At 42.0% G+C, this 22218-nt stretch overlaps 2 protein-coding genes across 3 annotated transcripts in view; one reads left to right on the top strand and one right to left on the bottom strand.

The window, feature by feature from the left end:
• Positions 1-628: 628 nt before the first annotated feature.
• Positions 629-18052, bottom strand: SMPD4 (sphingomyelin phosphodiesterase 4). 2 transcript variants are annotated; one of them, XM_071763270.1, is made up of 19 exons: positions 17887-18052; positions 17528-17614; positions 16533-16675; positions 16313-16388; positions 15628-15736; positions 15249-15301; positions 13819-13970; positions 12968-13100; positions 12251-12322; positions 8737-8826; positions 6129-6274; positions 5646-5736; positions 4851-4951; positions 4404-4567; positions 3534-3739; positions 2741-2974; positions 1872-2003; positions 1603-1731; positions 629-1146 (listed from the first exon to the last, which is right to left on the bottom strand). In XM_071763270.1, exons 1-19 carry the CDS (start codon positions 17923-17925, stop codon positions 820-822), a joined length of 2484 nt encoding a protein of 827 aa, XP_071619371.1. In that variant the 5' UTR covers positions 17926-18052; the 3' UTR covers positions 629-819. The 2 variants fall into 2 exon arrangements, with proteins under 2 accessions (XP_071619371.1, XP_071619372.1); XM_071763271.1 differs by lacking the exon at positions 8737-8826 and having other exon boundaries at positions 17887-18051.
• A 481-nt stretch (positions 18053-18533) lies between these two features.
• Positions 18534-22218, top strand: part of GGT5 (gamma-glutamyltransferase 5) — a 34466-nt gene continuing 30781 nt past the window's right edge. Inside the window, exon 1 of the mRNA XM_071763287.1 lies at positions 18534-18621. The gene's annotated coding sequence lies outside the window, so the exon portion shown is untranslated. The remainder of the gene's footprint in view (positions 18622-22218) is intronic.

Genomic DNA, 22218 nt, shown 5'->3' with positions numbered 1-22218 from the left:
CATTGTGCTGCTCTTCCCATGTCAATCCTTAGAACCCAGTTCTATTGTGTCCATTGGCTGATGGTTACTTTGTTTTGTGGTAAGTGAAAACCTAAATGCTTTGAAAGTTAGGGGAGGAGATCACAAATGCCTTTTGTCCCATGCAACAGAATCTTTAGTGTCCTGATAATGAATTGGAGGGCCTGGTCAACAAGATTAGTAATGGTATCTAAAAATGAGAGATGTAGGGTTTTCTAACTGGTACTGTTAGGTGGCTGACTGTTTCCTTAGGGAAGAAGAACCAGCACCATGATAAGTCACAACCCAAGAAATGAGAATAGAAACAGGTGAGTTTTTTGAAGATATTGCCAGGGTCTAACACTGAGACTTTTATAGCATTTATTCCTAACAGTTTGGTTAAAACATATCTGGAAATGGATGCAAAACATGCATATCCCTCAGCTTTACAGTGACTCTCCTAGTGCAGTTTTCAAAGCTGTCACTGCCCTGCCTTTCAGTTTTCCTTCAGACAGGGTGTAATGAGATATGAGTCTTCTTTTGCATATGGCATAGTTCATTTCACTATTATAAATGCTAATGGCTTATTCTTCCCCCCCAAAAAACAACCACTCACTAGATTCCATAGGAATGCTTTTATAAAAATAAATTTTACTTGATCATCTCCACAAGACCACATAATTGTTTATAAAAGTCAATTAACTTTAGTATTAAAAAATACTTTAGGAAGATCTGATATGATAATTGAAACACTTTAGTCATTGAATCCCAAGCTCATCCTTAAAACATTTATTTTTACACCTGTATGCTGAGAGAAGGAAATTAGTGTTCATGTGGCTTCCATCCTTCAAAGAAAAAGGTCATTATTATGGCATAAAGGAAATATCCAATCAGGATAATGAATGTGCAGCCTACTGGCCCAATGTAAAACCAGGATGCAACGAAGTAGATTATCAGCAAATAAGTGAGAGTCCTGTAGCTGGCTAGAAATCTCAGACTGATTCTTGGTCCCCAGTTCTGGTTTGTTCTGTCCTTCACCACCGGACTATACCTGATTTTCTGCATGAGGTGTGGGTTGGTAAGATGATACTGACAAAGTCTGCCAACAAAATCTTCCCTCGAGCAAAGTGCTTCCATCTGATCAGCAAACTGAGGTAAGAGAAGTTTAAGAATTAGTGTTGTACTAATAAATCATAAAGGAAGAGTAACTTAATTCCCAGTTTTCTTTATTTATAGGGTGAGGATTATAGGAAGTAGAGGAAAAAAATCAAAATGCACTTTTAAATAGTAGAACTGTTTTAGTGCAGACTTGCCTTTCATCTACTGTATCTATAAGAAAAGGATTTGCTTTTCCTGTTTGGGAAACATTCATTCTGAATTATATCCCCTTTGTTCATCAAGCGTAAGGAATATATTTGGAATTTTATTTATTAACATTTTGCGTTAGAAAAGCAGAACAGGTAGAGAAGCAGGCCTGATCCTATTAGGAAATATCCATCTAGAGCACAATTAAGCAAGAACAAATGAAGAGTCATAAATGTGCAGGTGCAGTGAGGAGCAGAAATATGCAATGAAGAAGAGAAAAGCAGGCAGTGCTGTACTCACCCTTTCGTTGAGCGCTGAGGACAAGCGGAACAGCAGACGGACAAGAGTGGCATTTTCGTAGCTCCGGATGGGCTGGAGCTCAGTGTCTCCTTGATACTGTACCTCAAACCTACGTAAGCCATTTATCATCTGCAAACAGGAAAATAAAACCTTTAGCCTCTAGCTCCTACCTGAAATGCTTTTATACACACGCCTCTTAGCCCCAGATGATCTGTGTTTCTGTTGAGGTAGAAGGACAACTTGTTTTTCCAAGAACAATCTTCTCTCACCTGGTACCTGCCAAGGGGTGTAAGGATGAGGCCATCCTCGCTCTCAATGCAGTCTGGAAGCTGTTTCTTTCCATTCTCATCTTGAGCTGTCCCACACTTCATCATCATCTGTGTCAGCTGGGCTTCATTCAGCTGCTCGAGAATAACACAGTCCTAAAGCAAGTGGTTGCTCTACCCCCTTCTTCTGCTTCATTTTGCTCCCTCCCCAAACTCCTCAGCAGTGGAAGCTTTTGACAGCCAGCACAGGTACCAAGGACTGCTTAACAGCACCTCAGCTGGACATTAAAAGGAGATAAGTCTCTAGATGTTTTGTCTGTGCTCCTGAAGTCCAAGAGATACGTTCTGGTTACTCCTTGAGAGCTGACAAATAGCTGTCTTTTCCTAGGTCAATTCTGTATTAAGGGCATGTGGCTGGCAAAAAATAATATATTCTTTTAAGTTTAACCAAAGAAGCAGCCTGCTTCTAGTTCATCCATTCATCTATAGCTGCAGTTACAGTTTGTATTTTTATAGTTCTTTGTATTTAGAAGATACTGGACTGTTTCTAAAATTCAAGCTCTGTCTTGTCTGTTACAAACATGAGAACAGGCACAAAGAAATAGGTTTTGTATAACCTACACTCCAAAAGACTGGTCACTTGAAACAAAGCCAGTTTAAATATTTATAAATTAAGAGCACCCAGCTCTGTCTATACTAAAAGTGGTTTTAAAGTGGTCAGGTGAAATCAGGCATAAAAGCCTAAGAAAATTTGCTGGCAGGGTCTCTGGGTGGCTTTGTGACCCCACAAAACAAGACTGACAGAAGTCAATGAATCCTGACTCTTGTTCATGCTGCCACACAGAGAAAGTTCTTAGAAAGACACCACATACCTTAAAGATTTCACACAAGTATTCCAGTGCCTTCTCTAAATACTCGTCTGTTTTTTTGATGCTGTCTTGCCCAATTTCATCAAGGTCATTGCCTGTGTAGGAACCATTCATCTCAGATGGTGTAAATCTAAACCAGGAAAAGAAGGACTGGGTAGCTGTTGTCTCTGCTGAATGGTCTGAGATGGATTTTGCTGTTTGCTGTGCCTGACAAATTAATTGAGCCAGTTTTAACACCTAAAACAAATAAAGAAAAATGTGTGGGACAAACATAAAGCACCAGTAAGCATCAATACATGGATAAAACTGTTCCTTGGCACCTGGCAGTGTGAGCAAACCCAGCAAACTCCCTCTTTGCTCATACAGACTTGTGTTAAGACTGTTTGCTGGATTTTCAATAGGGCAAAAGGAGTTCTTTGCTGTTGAAGCATTTAAGAATTTCAGTGCTGCTTAGGTTTTTCAGCTTTTTTTTTATCTGACTGGCAGACAGGTACTAATTAATATAATGAATCAGAAGTTCACAGTAAGCATGTTTGAGAGGAAATGTTTGCAATGTACTACTCCAAAACAGCAAGCTGTTACATGAACTTCTTGTTTAGCAAATAGCAAGGAGATTATTACAGCTGTGCTGAATTGAGACACATTCAATGGTGCCAGAAGTTATGATCAGTAAATTCAACTGTACAGTAGAGCAAGGTGTAAAGTTTTCCACTCAGCTTCTCATAATATGGATGTTCAGCACTGAGAAAACACCTATCAAAGTAAAAAGACAAGTGACGAGACACTTGTTGCTTACCAAATTTCTGACTTCTGGGCCAAACATCTGTTTATACTGGAAGTCCTGTCCTTCCAGGCTGTAAACATGACTCTTAACTTTAAATGAAGCATCTGTAATAGTTGGAGGCCATGATGATAAGAAACTCCCACCAAGTGTGGGGGTCATGAAAAGTCGGTGCTGACGATGGGGAATAACAAGTTCTGGCTCCAGGAATAACTGTTCTCCTAGAATGTGAGAAAAGGAGGGAAGATGGCTACAAAACACTCCAGTTTTTGCTACAAAGCATCCTAAGGCTGCTGGGCAGCTTTCTGTTAGGTAGGCAGGTAGTTCTAGGGGGAAAAGAACCTTAATTACCTATTTTACATTTAATCCTCTCCACCCACAGCAGAAAATGTTAAAGTGCCTTTAAATGCAGACCATGCAGACAGCAGTGTAAGCCTGAAACTGTTTTTTTTTAACAAAGGCAGTGGGGAATCATGACACTTCAGACACTTGTCAAATCTTGCTTCTCCCAAATTTACTGTATCCTAATTATCCTGAAGTGCATATGTGATGAGCTGTTTTGCTAAGCACAGATACCTTCAGAAATGTAAGAAGTTTCAGTCCTAAGGTAAATAACTAATAAGGGAAGTGTAAGAAAAATTTACTAAACTGTGTCATTTACTCTTTGAAGACAAATCATGGAATAAAATCTAAATGGTGGTGGTTAGAAAAGAGCTCCAGACATAGTAAACCAATATGACAAACATTAGTTAAGACTCTGAATGGCATAAAAGCATGCAAAGCAGAGATGTAAGTCTATCCACCTTAGTGCTTGAGAGGTAAGATGTAGTCATTGTGATGAAAGACTGAGACAGGACAGCATAAGATGCCAAAATATCCATTTACCTTTCAGGATCATTTCAGCTAGATTGGGCTGAGCAAAGACCTTGGCTACTCGGAACACCATGAGTGCATTTTTTGGACTGACCAGGTCTGTTCGAAGAGCTCTGTTCAGAAATCCTACAAACAGCTTAGTGTACATAAGCAGATTTTCTTGAATGAAGGCAGCCCTGTCAAAGGGAGTACAGGATTTGTGAGTACAGCTATTTAAATAATTGTTATTTTGTCTTCTGCCAAATGAGTCATTAAGGGAATGCTTTATACTGTCTCTGGAAACATTACTTGCACTGAGACAAAAGAGTACTCCCTTCAGAACAAAACCTTGTAATGAATCATCCCTGATCCTGTATGAGAAGCTAGGCTGGTGGTTGCTTCCTGAAATTCTGCTGTTTTACTCATGATCTGTTTAAAGTTGATGCTTGGTTCAGATTCCTCAGTTAGTTTCCTCCTTACCATTTCTCTGACACGACGCGAGGCACAGACTCTGAGCTTTGTGGTGGCTTTTCTGGAGCATATCTCCAAGGCTGCAAGTAACTTAACCACATCTCAAGAACCTGAGCAAAATCACACATAAAAACATGTGAGTATCAATACTTCATTTGAAAGGAAGACAGAAAGGGTTTTTTGTTTGTTTCTAGTGAGTATTATCTTAGTGACACCTTAAAGTTTCTAGGTATAAACCTGGTATAAATGTCTCTGCAAACATTTCTTCTGACAGTCTGCCTGACATGAGCACCTCAGACACTGCAATATAGGTAACTACAGGTCTAGTAAGCAAGATCTAGCCCTGTTATGTTCTGTATTTTTTAAGCCCTATATTGATTGCCAGTAGTCATGGTCTGATGCATTTCTTTTCTTGCTTGCATTTGCAGGAATTAATATTTGCAGTATCTTGCTGTCAAAAATTAACACCATTACTTTTGTTTATGAACTGTCATATTAGGTAAGATAATAAGAAATCAGGATCTGTAATAATACCTGTTTTAAAACTAACACCTGCTTCTTTTTAATCAACAGCAGTATTTAGCATCAAGAAAATCAGCCAACAAGATACATTCAGTTCTCACCGAGATACATTCAACTTCTTTCCTATATGACACTCTTTCTCTTAACATTTAATGTACATGTTGCCTGAAGAATTTCACTGCTCTAGAATAAAAGACTTAAAGACCAAGAAATAGCTGCTAAAGAGCAATAACTAATTATTGCTTCTGTTGAGTAGACTTAGTAAGATAAGCAGGTACATACAGCTCTGAAAGATGCATCCAGAGGCCAATGGCCAAAACAGTGTTGCAAAAAGATATAAAGTTTCTCCTGTACAAAACGAGGAATTACAACCCTGCAAATAAATAAATGCAAATACAGTCACATGTATAAACCAGCAGCAACTTTCTGAAACAAACCCAACACACTTCCACAAATGCAAATTCAGAAAGGACTGACCCAAACTTGTTCTTTCTGAACTGAAGTTACTTCTGACCAGTGGTAGCATTTCTCTGACTTGCATCAAGATACAGATCATAGTGTAACAGCAAGATATCCCCCATCCTCATGCTGCCCCCACCCTCATCTTGTGGATCTGAGGAACTTAATCCATCAGCTCCCATGTACTTTCAATAATGTACTGCTGCCTTTAGCCCTCAAAATAACCAAATTCAACTTTTCAGTGAAAGCAGAGCTTTTCAGGGAGAAGCTCTATGTATTTCAGAGGCAGGCTGTTCATATACCTACCTTTTAAACTCCTCTAGTGGGCTGGCTGTGTGGGAGTGGGCTGAAGGGGAGAGAGGCTCTGGTTTCAGGCTGTTGCTGAAAGCATGCAGATGTTTCACAAGCAGTCTTACCACTAGCACATGCTCTTCAGTAGGCTTAAATGACTCCTAGATTCAAAGCAAAAGACAGGGAGATGAGTATCACGTGCTAAATGGTAATTCAGGAAACTTACATTCTCAGATCAGAAACTGAAATACAAGAAATGCTCTCTTCCTTCTAGGTTCTTCACTGTAGTTTGGTGCCACCTGATTTTAGACAGACTTGCTCCCCAGGACAAGCTGCATCCATCTTCTGCCATCAGTTCACTAAGAAACAGTACTTTATCTTTATAATATGGTTGTAAGAAGAAGAATCTACAGTACTCTAATGCACTGAATTTCAAGCTAGCATTAAAGAACAAAATAACCTGAAGATTTCAACTTACCCCTTCCTGAAAAAAGAACATGCAGCCTTTCATTATGATTGTAAGTTCATTGCTGTGGACAGCACAACAGATCCTTTACTTATGCTTTTGGCTGGCTTTACTGAGTTCTCCTTCCTATGCTGGTACTCATCTGCCTTATAGGAAATAATAATCCTAGAAAGAGTTATGGTAAGAATAAAAACTGCTTCAAGTCCTAAGTGATCCTGTTGCTTCTAGCATTGTGGGTAGAGGTAGCCTGGATGGGAGTAGCAGAAGGAGTGATGGGGAGGCACAGGGATGTTACTAGGAAACAAGTGAGTGTATGATATAGAAGGGAGATGAATGAGGTAAAAAGTGCCAGTTCTGGGTGTGCCCAGCACCAGAGCTGGTCTGCTGCAGAATCTGGGGACAAAGCACTAACTTATGCTACTGTAATCTGCTTTATGAGTAGTGAACTGATCCCAATCCACTACTGAAGGCAGATTTCACTTGTATTCTAAATTTCTCATCTGTCTCAAAACTTGAGAAGAATCTACATGAAAATAACATTACAGCTGCAAGTGCAACAGAAGATGCTTGAAGAGATTGTATTAGAAATAGTTGCAAGATGTTTCCAGAATGCCAAATGCAGCCATGCTGAGGTAAGATGCTGAACAGGGGACTGGCAGGCATTTTTATATAAAAAGCTTCCACTTTTTAAACCCATTGGACAGTTATTGCCAGTGCTGGGGGGCCAGGGAGGGAGTGGCTGTGTGTATGTGTCTGTGTGCCTGTTCTCTGCAAAGCAGATGTGTTACAATCTGGTAAAATACACAATACACTGTAAACTTCACTCCCAGAAAAGACTCAAGGTTTGATGATAGGTACAGTCATGTACTAACTACAGCCAGACCTGAGACTTCAGAGATAAGATAAGCTGTTCCAATTTGTAATGAAGGCTGATCTGGTGTTCTTCATCAGCTGCCACTCCTGGTAAGTGAATTTACTTTCTCAGTTTATGTAAGAGGGTAGAATTCTGAGAAGCTACTTGGTCCCAGGAGCTTAGACCAGGATCTCCAAATGGAGTTAGTGAGGTTGAGTACTCTGCTTGTAGGCCTTGAAAGGATGTAATTTAAAAAAAATATTAAATTAAAAAAAAACTCTAGGCTTCCCTTGAAAGTACCTTTTGAACCTAAAAAACTACCAGTACCAGTGTTTTTATACACTGTTTCAGGTGATGCTAGTAGTTCTTCCACTTAGTAATTCTTCTATTTCATCTTGGCCTGGACCATTATAAACATTACTGGTTTTTAAAGTTGCTTTTTTTTTTTTTCACAAGTGTTTCTGTTGTCAAAACTTAGCTTCTTTTCTTAACACGTTAATTAGATAAACATAATAGTAACAAAGGTTTAAGGACAGGTAGTTACTGTTTTCTTCTCTAAGCAGTGCCTTGAGATACCATGGTACTTTATAAAAAATAAAGGTTTAAGCAGCAGGGAAATTCTTTGTATTACTAAAAAGCTTTACAATATAATACGAGCTTTATAGAGTGCTCAGCCCACCCCTTTCCCAAAATGGAGACCCAATGAATAAAGGGCTGAAGTAGGGAAAGAGGAATTAGCAATCTGTTCCAACAGGAATGTTTTTGCATGCACATTTCCTGAACAATCTGCAAATGTACCACTCGTGTGCTTTTGGAGAACTGGACAGTCAAGTGCACACTGCTGCAACAAATTTAGCACTGGCCAATGACATTTCAGTGGCTAAAAAACCCCTGGATGTTACCTACCTTAATTTTAGGTGACAGCCACGGAAATTCTGATCTTCTCTTCAGTGCAAGGTTTGCTTAAATGGCTGCTGAGGGGCAGAAATCTGCCACTGGTGAAGCTGGTTTTGGTGTCAAAAAATGCCAATATAGCTGACAAGCCTCTCTATGATGCATTACAAAAATGCACTGAGTTCCCAATTAGTCCTCATAATAGGGTAGATTTTTAAACTATCTCCATGACCTTTTCTAATACCTCTCAGTGTCTCTTTTCACTGAACATTTAGTAAATCTCAACGCAGTGTTTCTCAGTCAAGTTGTAAAACCACACCTTAGCAGAAAAAGCTGCACCAATACATTTTGCAGATTACATGATGGAACAAGATTTTTTAAAAGGAAACAAAATGAAAAGATGATAATACTTGGTATGCGTGGAGGGCCTGGTAGCTGGGTTGGGCAGGACTACCGTGGTGTTTACTGGAGATACTGAGTCGGTAGTGGAGAACCTCCAGCTGAGACAACAGAAACAAAAAGGAAAAAGGGAAGGGAAAAAAGGAGAGAAGAGAGCAAGAGAAAAAAAAAGTGAGAATGAGCCCAAGGAAGAAGGGTGGGGGGAAAAAATGAACATCACAAATACAGTCAGGGACAACATATCACAGTAACGACTGCGGCCACAGTATCCTCTTCCTTCTGGTGTTCAGTAGATGGATTCCAGAGTATCTGATACCCTTTACCAACTTGGAAATACAACTGGGAAGAGGTCAAAAACTTACAGCTGTACATGGCTGTGGCTGTTCTTTTTGCTGCCTTCAAAGCAAGCAAGGGTAGGGGAGATGGAGCTTTTGACAAATAAATTCCCCATTTCAGAAGGTAACTGAACTGCAGTGGCAAGGATTTACACACTGTTACAGTGTTTTATTAAATAATGGAGCAAAAGCATTCAGTGCTTTGCAAGATTTATTAAAACTATTTTGAAAACTTTGTTGTTTCTTCCCATGCTGTTGGAGAAGCAGGGTTTGTATAGTGGGAAGAAATTCAAATTAATACTTTCTTCCCGAGGAACAGGAAGAATAAAGGTTTGGCTTTTTACTATCACTGTGAGCCCATCCTGTAAGTTTCCAGTTCAGAGAAATTCTCTGTCTTTAATTAAAGGCTTTTTAGAGAGGCTGCAGGTCTTGTGGATTTCCTTAAAAGAGGAAATTATTATCAGGAAAACATCACATATATATAAAAATACAAAAGACATACCTAACATACAGTGTTACAACACTGAAATCTGTGAGCCTCAGCAAGATCCCTTCTTGGATGAATAAGGTAAAGGGTATTTTTTGACAATGTGATGGTGAAGAGGATACTGTAGCAGCAATGACACACATGTATGAAATTAATGAAAAAACATGAAACAAAAAATGTACAGTACACAGATCCCCGTGCCTATTGTCAGGCACCTAAACTAACTCTCCAGATCACACCTCTGCTGTCTTCCAACAGTCTCTACCCAACCTCCTCTAGTGCCAGTTTGGTATCTTTTGCTCTGCACTCTTAAGAGTGGTAGGATCATTTCTGCAAGCTCTCCAACTGCTCAAATGCATCATCTGCTTCATAATCGACTTCCCTGCCATGGGAATCAGCAGGAGCAGCTTAGTGGGTGTTCCACATGCAGTGCTGGGGTCTGTGGCACCTGGCATTGGAAGGTCAGGAAGCATTAAATATTACAAGGCATCTTTTCAAGGGTTCATTGTGATTACAGCAGAAGGGAATAGGAAAAAAGATGCTGCACGCTTTGGCTCTAGATCAACCAAGAAAGAAAAAAGCAAACAGACAATGTAAAAGAAGGGGAAAACAGGTGCATTAATGGGGAAAACAGTGAAACTCAGCATAGCAAATAGTATCAACCTCAGGTTCACACTACACCCAGAAAGAGTTCAAAGCAGGAGAGCAGAAAAGAAATACAACATCTCAAATATTACTATTTACTCCCATTCCACTGTCTTCTATTTATAACGAGAAGTCTGTGATGGCATTCAAAGCTTTAAGGAAAATTTATCATTTTTTGAGGTACTTTACAGGAAAGTTATGGATCTGGCATCTGACTTGGCCCATCAAAGCAAGGAAGTCTGGCTGCTGGGCAGAGAAAGAACAAGTTCTGTGGAACCTCATCCCACTTCCCAATACAGGTATGTAGCCATTTCAGTTCACTGATGGTCAAACAGGTCTAGATCCAAGGATGAATGGTCACTAATTACCCCTCCTTCCAAATGCACAGAAGGCTAAACAGAATCAAGAATAAGGTGATCTTGGGTTTCCAGTCTTAGCTCTTTAGCCCTTAGGTTAAAACAAAACTTGTATGTCTGCATGTTCTGCTTCCTCATTTGAGGAAGTATCAAGCAGACTGTTCTCCTGCAGCCCACCCTGAGACCAGTCTACAAAGCTTTAGCATCACAGCCTGACAACAGTGCTGTGCCCAACTGATGTGGAACCTTTCCTCAATCATGACATCCATTTATGTATCTAACAGGGAATTCCAATCCCCTTTTCAGGTGTTCCAACCCCCAGAGAGGTCAGAAGACTTCCTTTTTTACATGCCCACGATTACTTCCCAGCAAAAATGATACTAAAATTCCATCAGGGAATTACAGCCTTAAGCTGTGGCTCAACACACCTTGTGGAGGATCATGAGGTGACAATTTGGGAGATCCTTACTCTACCTAAGCCCTATTCCACCCTAACACTGGCAGGCATCTATACCTGCTGCTCCTTAGTGTTGGAAGAGGGCATCCAAAATACTGAGGGTGAACAAAGGAGAGAAGTTTAAAGCAATCATCATTTCTGGCCTAAGCACAGTGCTGATGCACAGAGACTGGACAGACAGACAGACCAAAGGTACTTCAAGCAAAGCCTTTCCATCACAGGTGCACAGCCATGCTGCTGGGAGACCCAAGTGGAGACTTTGCAACATCAATGAATTTGCAATTTGACCTCAACTTTAAAAGACAAAACCCATCACAGTTCAGCTCTCCAATGCTCTTCCCTAGCAAAACAGAAATCTTTGTTATTTTCGAGCCTGTGGGGTGAAGGATCAGAATTTCATAGTCAATCAACCCTCTTATTGCTCTTTCCCACAGGAATAACTCCTGAGTAGCTTTTATATCTGTCTTGCCTTCTATGAAAGTCCCACTGTGACCCAGAGGGAATTCAGAGGATTAACATTTTCTCCTTCAAATTCCCTTTGCATTTATAATGGCTTTGATCTTAGTTTTTACATGCAGTAGTTTGTTACTGAACAGGCCACTACAAACTGCTTAAAACATTGTATTATCTGAGCAAGGACTTTTAAGATATTTTGAACTCTGTAGCTACAGAACACCTGCTTCAACTCTTTTATGGCAAAAAGCATATTTTGGAATTTGAAACAACAAACATGTCTGATTCACGTAATGCTGAAGGAAAGTTTAGTAAGGTCTCATTTTTTAATTTGGGTTTATGCTAAAAAATAGTTATGAATCTTAAAAATTGCTAATTGATAACATTTCAGTAACAGTTACTATCACTGATAGAAATAAATTTTAGCTATTTTTAGCAGCTGTGTTGCCCCAGTGGGATTTAACACTGTGGATTTATAGTAACAGTCATTAGTAGCTCGATTATAGGTTTTCAGATTGTTGTGACCATCCCACACACTTGTCTGTTACAAAAAAAAGAACAAAACAAAACCAACACAACTTTTGCAATGAGGGTAAATCTGGATGACACACTTATTTACAACACCATTCATAACAGGATTAGCAGTTTTGAGACACTGATGTAGATATTCTGCTAAATTATTTCTTTCCTTTGGACCAATATACTAAAAAAATCTCCACATAACAGGAGATTTACCCCAAGGTAAGAGGTCAACCATCACATGATGCTCGTGAATGAAGTGCAAACTATTACCTTGACATGAGGGGACTGCATTTTCTGATACATTTCCAGTGAGTAATGGTGAAGCCACATTTCAACAAAGATCTGCAAAACAAGTATTTTCTCAGCTAGGGAAAGAAAAATAATCCAGCACTTGTGTAGTCAGTCACAAGCTAGGAATAAGGGAAGACACAGGATGTATACTGAAAACTAAGCTGTACTTGTAAATAAACAAGCCCCTATTCAGGGATGTTTCAGGTTATCATTCTCTCAGTGCAAAGGACTGAGGTGACACAGTGTGAGCACCTGCTGAGCATCTGTAATTCAGTTCAGCAGCATGGTAAGAATTTGTTTCAGAACAACTGTTAAGCTCAGATTCTCCTTTCCCTTCCCTTGATGGTGAACAGAATCACTTTATCTGTGCTCAACTGTTGCTTAAAGTACAGAATTGATGTAAGAATTGAAAATAAAGGTCAGGTTTAGAGACTCTTGTGAAAAAAAATTAATCAAATGCTAGAGAACAGTTGTTAGATATGCAGTTTAAAAAGAATATACTAAGTGCCTTCCTAAATTACAAATTAACAGTTTCACAGTGGTGCTTTCACTAAATGAAAACAACAGCTGCACCCCTCAGTTTCAGAAACAAGTTTAAGCAAAATGTCATAACTATCTCTGTTTCAAAAAGAAGAGATTCCTCTGTTAGGAGCAAGAAATGCCCCGGGGTGTTTTTCTTCCTTAAATCCAACTTACCTGAAGCAGTGTTTCTGATCTCCAGATCTCCTGGGAAGCTGGGTCAGCATTCACAGAGGGCTGGTGGGCAAGGTGCCTTTTGAGCAAGCTGGTGTGGTGCATCCCATAGGAAGTGAAAGGCACAGCTGGAGACCTGGCAGGACAAATCAATGGAAATACTGGAGCCAGGAAGCCTCAGTGCAAGTAAATAGGTCACTGCTTTTTAATCACTTGTTTGTAAACTGGAAAATGGTCTCTAAGAAGTAAAACTGTGTGGCTGGTTACTCATTTCAGACTTCTGCAAAGGGTTGTAATTAGCAGCTGCTTTAGCAAACACTACAGCACTGCTCATACTGCATTGAACCAGCTTTACACAGACTTGGTGTCATGGTCAATAATCTTTTTAATTTCTACTGTTCATTTGTCCTATTTTCCATATTTGTAATTCACCTATCTCTATTTTCCTAAGTATATGTGAATGATGAACAGGCCATGGAAACTGGTATTTGAAATGTATTTAAAAGTGCAGTTACATAAAATATGATAGCAGCTATTTATTTTTATATCTGTAGAAAATTGCTAATATGGACAACATTTATTATTTTCAAGTAGCAAAACCAGTGCTGAAAATGTGAACTTTAGCCATTACATCCAACAAAAGCCTGGGTGCTTGTGTGGCAGAATTTTCACTTTGTTTTTTATGCCATTATCACATAGAACTTGAGGTCAGAAATCATACAGATTCATTCAGTACATGCAGACTGTAAATAGTGGAGGTGTTTTCTACATGTTAAGAGATTTCCTTCTTTCCAACAATCCATATTTTGTTAAGTGCTGTTCCCACAGTTTGCCTCCAGCACTGCAGTGGTTACCTGGGAGTTGGGGAAGGGATGGCACCCCCAGGATTTGAAGAAGGTGGAGGAAGGACACTTCCTTCTGTGGGCAGGAAACACTTCAGGTACGTGTCCACCAAGATGAAATAAGCACTGTTGGAAGGGCTGATGTGATGAGTGACAGGTGAGTTCTGAAACAGACACACAGGATACACCTGGAGTTACAACCTGGCACTTTAAGGCACTGTTAGGAGCCCATTTGGTATAAATAAGCAGAAGCCTGGTGGCTATAAAGGGTGAATTTTGGGTAAAGTAACTAACTGTAAGAGAACTGTTGTTGTAGGAGGGAACATAACCAGTGCAGTGCTATGCACAGGCAACAATGGGAAGAGGAACCCAACACCCCTGTGCAGAGCTGTGGCTCTGACTGTATCAACAGTCTTCTGGAATGGGAAACCCACTTGGAATCTGTTGCTTGCTCTGTGCTGGACAGATAGCTCTGTGCCGGGTCCTGCACTTTGGCCACAACAACCCCATGGGGAGCTCCAGACTGGGCACAGAGTGGTTGGAGAGCAGCCAGGCAGAGAGGGACCTGGGAGTCTGGATTGCCAGGAAGGTGACCATGAGCCAGCAGTGTGCCCAGGTGGCCAAGAAGGCCAATGGCATCCTGGCCTGGATCAGAAACAGCGTTGCCAGCAGGTCCAAGGAAGTGATTCTGCCCCTGTACTCAGTGCTGGTGAGGCCACACCTTGAGTCCTGTGTCCAGTTCTGGGCCCCTCAGTTTAGGGAGGAGATTGAGGTCCTGGAGCAGGTCCAAAGGAGGCAACTGGGCTGGTGAAGGGACTCGAGCACAGATCCTATGAGGAGAGGCTGAGGGAGCTGGGGGTGTTGAGGCTGGAGAAGAGGAGGCTCAGGGGAGACCTCATCACTCTCTACAACTCCCTGAAAGGAGGTTGGAGCCAGGGGGGGGTTGGGCTCTTTTCCCAGACGATTTTCAACAAGACAAGAGGACACAGTCTTAAGTTGTGCCAGGGGAGATTTAGGCTGGATATCAGAAAGAATTTTTTTACGGAGAGGGTGCTCAGCCATTGGAATGGACTGCCCGGTGAGGTGGTGGATTCTCCATCCCTGGAGATATTTCAAAAGAGCCTGGATGTGGCACTCAGTGCCATGGGCTGGGAACTGCAGCAGTTGTGGATCAAGGGTTGGACTTGATGATCTCTGAGGTCCCTTCCAACCCAGCCAATTCTATGATTCTATGATTCTATGACTGCTTACCTCTATCTAAGGTGGGTGTTTTGTTTATTATCTAATCTCACATCATGAACTGAACCAAAGCAGTAACAAATTCTCAAGGTGAATTAATTCTCAAGCTGTTAATTTAGCTGAACAGCAACTCAGCAGCCTCTTAAAGTATTGTGATGAAAGGCTGATACTTTTTTAAAAGGGAAGGTGCAAGAAGTACTTACTTTCTGTGTAATCAAACTAATTGCAAAGTAAAACATGTAATATTCAAATGGATCTGGAAGAACAGTCAAGGAGCAGATAATACAAAGGTTTATGTGCCCTTTTTGTATCAGATTCTATTAACCACGAGTAGTTACAAAACCAAAAATTGTGAAACACAGGCTCTGCTGAAACAGATGGGAATTTTGTTGTTGGCTTGGATACAGCCAGAAATTTCCCCACAGGGGTTTATTTTTCATTGGAATCTCAGCCTAAATTCTTTAGCCTAAATTCTTTAGGCTGACTGTGATTTACCATAGATACAAAATAAATGCAGAAATATTCAAACTCTCTGGTTTAGATATTTAAAAGGAATTAAATAGCCAACTATTAAAAGGATACTTAGAGCCAAATTCAAACCTAAGCCACCAGATGAAGGAAACTGGACTTTGTTGTGGTATAAAGAGCATTCTGGTAGAACTTGCTCTTGTATTGAAGCCTTCACAGGACCCTGAAAGACAGAGCAATGAAACATTAGTCTGGCTGTGCCTGTTTTCCAGCAGTGAAGTTCTGCTGCATTCCAGCATTCTGGGATGGTATCAACATGCACCTCAGTGGGATTTTTCTGCACTGGAAGTTGTTTCCTTGTGCTGATGTATCCTCCTACCTTTCTCACTGAAAATGAGTATTCAGTGTAAGAAAAAAAAAAAAAGAAAAAAAGATCCTTCACCAAGACTTTTTCCAGTTGGAGTGAAATGGGAGTTCTTCTTGTCTAAAGGAGTTACTATGCTCAGTGTCTGCTGGTCAAGAGTCCAGCACTGCTGGACACTGGAATCAGCTCCCCAGGGAAGTGCTGGATTCTCAACAAGACACTTTCAGGACTCAGTTTGAGAAGGTACTGGGCCATCTCATTTAAATCAAGTTCCTCATTTAAATCATGTTCCAACCAAAAAAGGTTGGACCAGATGATCCTTGAGGACTCTTTGCCTTCTAACCTGGCATTCTGCAATTCTGTGATCTTGAACCCTACATATAAAACGTGCACAAAGTTCCAACAGCTGCAACAAGAATTTTTTCAGTTACTCACTGGAAGATATGAGACTGGGAAATCATATCTGTACTCTTCTGCTTGGAGTTTGTAAACCAGCTTCATCATTGGGCCACTGCAAACAAGCATCAGGAAGAAAACCCATGGTAAGTGCCCTCTCCTGTCTCACTTCTGTGCATTTGTTTGCACAATGGAAAAAAGCCAAACACTGGTTATTTATTCACTGGACACTTTTTAATCTGTGCTGAGGTGAGTTTACCTGGGTTCCAGGAAATCCAAAGCCACGGAATATTCAGTAGGATTTGTTCTTCCTTGCAAGCAGCGAAGATTCCACCCTACAATGATGCCATCCAGGCTACCAAAAATGCTCTCCACCAGCCACGGGAAGATGCCATGTAATTCCTGGAGGAAAACCAGACACAGCTGATGTGTGTAACTCCTGATGTGAAGAATCTCTGTTGCAGGTACCAGAACACACAAAGATCCCACCTGCCAGCTGCTTGTGGCTGTTTCCAGATGATCACTGTCAGGACAGAGCTTCCATTCAAAATAACCTAATATGGGAGTCACAGGAACTCTGTCCTGGTTTCTGTTGGCACTGCAGCTCCAAGATGCTGACCAGCAGCCCATGCAATTATTTCATAGAATCATAGAATCATAGAACTGGCTGGGTTGGAAGGGACCTCAGAGCTCATCAAGTCCAACCCTTGATCCACTCCCCCTGTGGTTCCCAGCCCATGGCACTGAGTGCCACATCCAGGCTCTTTTGAAATATCTCCAGGGATGGAGAATCCACCCCTTCCCTGGGCAGCCCATTCCAATGCCTGATCACCCTCTCCATAAAGAAATTCTTTCTAATGTCCAACCTAAACCTCCCCTGGCACAACTTGAGACCTCTTGTGCCCTCTTGTCTTGCTGAGAGTTGCCTGGGAAAAGAGCCCAACCCCCCCCTGGCTCCAACCTCCTTTCAGGGAGTTGGAGAGAGTGATGAGGTCTCCTCTGAGCCTCCTCTTCTCCAGGCTTGTTGCATTTTAAAACTTATTTTTGCTTGTAAACTGAGGCTGAAGAGTATACACTAAGTGCAGCCAACTGAAACAATCTTTTAAAGACTACAGTGGTGTTTAACTCAGGAAATATTGGGTTCCCCACTCGGGGTCCTCAAATCTCTTGATAACAGAAACTGCAACACAGAGCCCGGGAAGCTGAGAGCAGCACAATCCCAAGAAGGGGTTCCGGGAAGGCCCAGCTGCTCACCTTGGCAGGAAACTCCTCGATCACCGTCTCCAGATCGTGGCACCTCTGCACGAAGGGTTTGTTCACACAATCCGCCTTCAGCGTCGCCTGTCACAAACCAGACGGGCAGTCCCGTCACCACGTTTATCGCCGCCACCAAGTACCCCCCAGCCCCCACCCCAATTAGGCCGCTTCTAGGGTACAGAATTTCTACGGAAGGGGCCCAGGTGACACGGGCCGCCCTTCACAAACCTGGAAGCGACCCGCGCCCCACCGGATCGGGACCGCGGGACCCCCTGCCCGACCGACTGGGCCCCGCGGGCTCGCTGAGGGCCAAACCCCCCCGACCCCGACCCCGGCGACCGCCGCTCCCCACCCACCAGCAAGAAGCTGGGCTGCTGCAGGTGCGGGACGGCCATGCCGCCTCCCGGCCGCGGGTGCCGAACCGGCCCCGGGAGCCGAACCGGCCGCTGGTGCTTCCCGGCACCTCCGCGCCACCAGCTCCGGCCCGCGCTCGGCGCCCGCGCAGCCCTTCTGCGTCACCGCTGTGTCGCGGCGCGCTGCGATGACGCCACCTCCGGCGGCCACCGAGCCGGGCGGAGGGGCGCGTGCCGCTGTTGCCATGGTGACGGGCCCGGCCCGGCCTGCGGCCTGTGCGCTGCGAGCCCTCCCCGAGGAACCGGGGCGAGCTCCGGGGGCTTCTGCTGCCTTAGAAATGAAGGGTGAAGCGAGACAAGAGGGACGGCGGTCAGGCGGCGTGGCCTTCGGTGGTGAAGCTGGAGCCGCTGTTTGCGCAGAGTTCGTGGTGCGAGCGGAGAGAGCGCCGTGTGGGCAGATTAAAAGCGTTGTGCACAAAGACCCGCTTCCTGTGAGGGGACTTTAAAACAATGTGGTAAAAAAAAAAGATAACACTGTGGTGGAAATGTAGGACTTTAAAATAGAAGTGTGTTAAATGGCCGGAAAACTACATCAAAATGAGGCAGCTATGACATGAGACACTTAAAAAATGACCTGCACACATCAGATGAGCTATAGGAAAGAGTGATTACACATTTTGATATGGGAGAATTTATAAGGGAAGCTGAAGTCGCCAGGAAAAGGTCACGGCTGTAGAGGTAAGGAAAGTCACTTCCCAGGGCTTAGGGAGGGCAAAAGAAACCCTTGTGGTGGTCACATCCACCTAGAGAGACAACAAACAGTTGCTAGTAATGCAGCAGTGTGTTTGATCCGTGTTTGTGGTTCATATTTAGAGGGAATACATTCATTTGCAAAGCCCCAGTGCAAGGAAAGCAGGCAGGAAAATCTGCTGCTCATGTTTTTAAAAATTGGAATGCTCGTGTGCCAGTATTCAGGGAGAAAATTCCAGTCAGTGGTTTGGAAAATTATAAGATACCAAAGATGGGCATATAAATAAGAGAAAATTAACACCAGTAAACATAATTATGGGCCATAAACCTCCTCACGTGAGTTTGGTTTTGTTTGTAAGAGGATTTACGTATTCTGACAGAAAAGATCACTGAGGGTAAAATGTAAATTTTCTCAATTTCTATGCAAGGAGATGCAGAAATAATTGAATGAAATGGTCTGGTTTAGGTTATGTAGGAGGTCAAACAAAATGATGGGGCCTTTTAGCCCACTGCTGTCCTTAACACTGAAACAAAGAGAAAAAAATTGTGCTAAAGAGACCAACAGAAGAATTCCTTTTCTAATGTCAGCCCTGACAGGGTGACTTTTTTAATCCAGTTTAATAGAATAATTTACCAGTGTAAAATGATTTAATATTTAGACAAATGCTTACAGGATCAGGATTTAAAATGGTACCTTATATCCTGGTATTGACATGAGCTTCCACTCCAATGTGCTTTTTCCAAACTGGATCTCAGAACTGGGTTTGATCATGGTGGTAAGAGGAGGGGAGGCAGCAGCTCCGGTGGCTTGCTTTGGTTTTGGTTTATTTTGGTTCGGGGGTTTTATTGTTTGGTTGGTTGTTGCTTTGCTTTGGTTTGGTTTTAAACAGAAGTTCAGTATTTTGAATCTACGAAGCTGGTAGCAGATGGCAGAAGAGTTCATTGACAAGTACAAAATGGGATTGAATAGAAATGAGTTGTAGTTGCTGTGATACAGGTATTTGAAAAGCGTGTCCTGGGTGCAATCTGGCGAAGTTACAAAAATGCATTTTCAGCTGTAGCCTCTCTCCGGCGGGGAGGGATCATTTCATTTTCTTTGAACGTTCGGTCCCTCCTCCAGGTGGGGATAAAGAGCTACGTTAGCTCCAGAAAATCTACTGGGTCTTGATGGCAAAGCTTCTGCGATGTGTTTATTTAGCTACAGAAGTTCTGGGTATGATTGCCAGAAGTTAAGGAAACAGCAGACCTAGTGGATTTTCAGTGGGTGATAGACTTGGAGAAAGAAAACAGCAACAAAGAAATCACTGGGGGAAACAGAGCAATGGGAATGTTTGGTTGGGATGGCTCAGCAATGCTTGAGCAGGTTAATGAAATAGCTGTGTGGGAGAAATTTATTCAGTACTTTTAATAACTGAGGAGAACTGTGGAAGGACTGTGGAATGACAACCTTTTTATTGATAGGTCTGTTCTGGAGTCTGCTGAAATCAGTGGTATAGATCCATAGTCACTGAAGTAGGGCATTTTCAAATGGAAATATCAGGAATGTGTATGTGTTATTCCCATCTAGCAGATGAAGAGATGGAGGCCCACAAAAGTTGTCACCTGCTGATAGGTCACTTTCTTGGGTTTTCTTTCTCCCACATTACAGCTGTCTTTAAGCCACAGCAACAAGAAGGGGTTTTTTGTTTTGTTAATGTGTTTTCCTGAGACAGTTGGAGGTTGAGTTGCTTTATGGAACCATGCATTCCATGGTGTTTGCTCTCTGTTCTTATCACTCATTGTGCCAGAGGTTTCTGGTAGGCAAAGAAGTACCCAGCTGCAGTGCCCAACTTTAGCCAAACCAACACTAGTAGCTTCCAGGGTAAAGCAGCATTTTGTCACCTTGGTGTAAGCACTACAGCATTACAGTTTCAATCAAACACCACAGAGGTTTTTTTAAGTTCATGCAATTGCCATAAGGATGAATGACTCAGTAGAGCACAAACAATGTAAGCACTATAGAGTGAGCTAATACAACACTTGGTACCAGAAGATCCACTAGGAAAAGAGACACCCTAAATCCTCTGGCAGGTGGCTCCATTACTGATGTTCAGCTTAAACATTTGGGATGTGTAGGAAACACTATGTGTGGTTCTAGTGTGCACATTATTCTGGAATTCATCCAGCCTTCTCTTCTGAAAGCTGTACTAAAAAACCTCTGATCATATGGGGCCTTCTCTGCATTTTGCAAGCTCCAGTGGGAAGTTGGAGTACAGGAGTGTTGCATTAAGGCTTTAGTCAGTGGCTTCCCCACTTTAAAATGGGGCAGTGTTTGTAGCAAAAGATGCCACCTTCTGTAAAAAGAGTGGTTATCAGAGAGACAAATGGACATGGGGGCACTCCAGCTTCTCTTCAAGCCTGACTCAGGTGCAGCAAAGGACAAATCCAAGCTGGCAACAAGTTATTGTAACTTTATCCTGATTATGTGAATCAAATTAATCTAAGAGAAAAAGATAAAATAGAAATAATGTAATTTAAGAAAACAGCATAGGTTACTGATAAATTAGACCTTGTTGTTTGTGCAGGATTAATTTAATCTTTACTTGTAAGGACGTGTTGGAGTATGACAAAAATGAAGAAGTTTGTCAAATGTGTTCTTTTGGCTGGAGCATTGTTTGGGTGTTGATCTGTCAGGGATGGATGAAGTTACTGGAAAACATGCAGTCTGTTTATTTGTCATGGGAGCAAAACTGGACTGCTGTGGAACAAGTATTCAGGTGGAACAAAGCCTGGAGTCATATAGGTGAGGAGAAATGGGGAATTTTAGGAACTGTGGTAATATTTCTGGTCCTGCTGAAGCAACTTCTCTTCCCAAAGCTTTTCAGCTCCTGCAGACTCAACATTATACTGCACCTGACATGCACAGACCTGCTAAGGCTGAAGGTCAAAGCTGCACATGGATAGAGATGAGACTTCCTTTGTAGTCTGAGAAATATCGACCCACTCATAGTACATAACCTCTTCTGAAGGAAAGGTCAGCAGGCTCTCAGGATATATTTAACCATTGCAGGGCAATGTATCCCCATGTCTGGCTGCTGCTGGTGTATAGCTCTTTGAGCAGTCTGTTGTATGTGTCATTTGAATTTGCAGGATAAAAAAAATTAAGTATTAAACTTCCCAGAGTAAAGCAATGCATACCTGGTAGCAGGATCTGACAGAAAACTACAAGTTCTCAAAGGATAGGACTTGCTATGGATTCTTCTTCAAATTATAAAAGTTAATCCTTAAGAAATACAAGATTATTGATGCCAGGACATACTCAGGCAGAAATGGAAGGCTTAATGGAAATGTTGCTCTAGCTTATCTCTTATGTTGTGGCTCTTTTGTTAGACCAGAGGGTGTTTTCTTTCTCTTTCAGTATAAAGTAAAAATTGCAGTAACTGTTGGTTTGAAAAGACCCAGAACAGGGGACCAAGTGGTGCATTGGAATGGGAACGTGCTGAAATGTGCAGTCTCCAGGGGTTGATGGAAAGCAGCAGGACAGCTCTGTGGGGAAAAGTGTTTGAAGTCTTGAATCATATACAAGAGGGAGAGAGAAAAAGATAC

This window comes from Heliangelus exortis, chromosome 19 (genome assembly GCF_036169615.1).
Source record: "Heliangelus exortis chromosome 19, bHelExo1.hap1, whole genome shotgun sequence".
In the NCBI taxonomy this organism is placed as follows: Eukaryota; Metazoa; Chordata; class Aves; order Apodiformes; family Trochilidae; genus Heliangelus; species Heliangelus exortis.
Note: the sequence above shows the minus strand (reverse complement) of the source record. Positions and strands in the feature narration are given on the sequence as shown.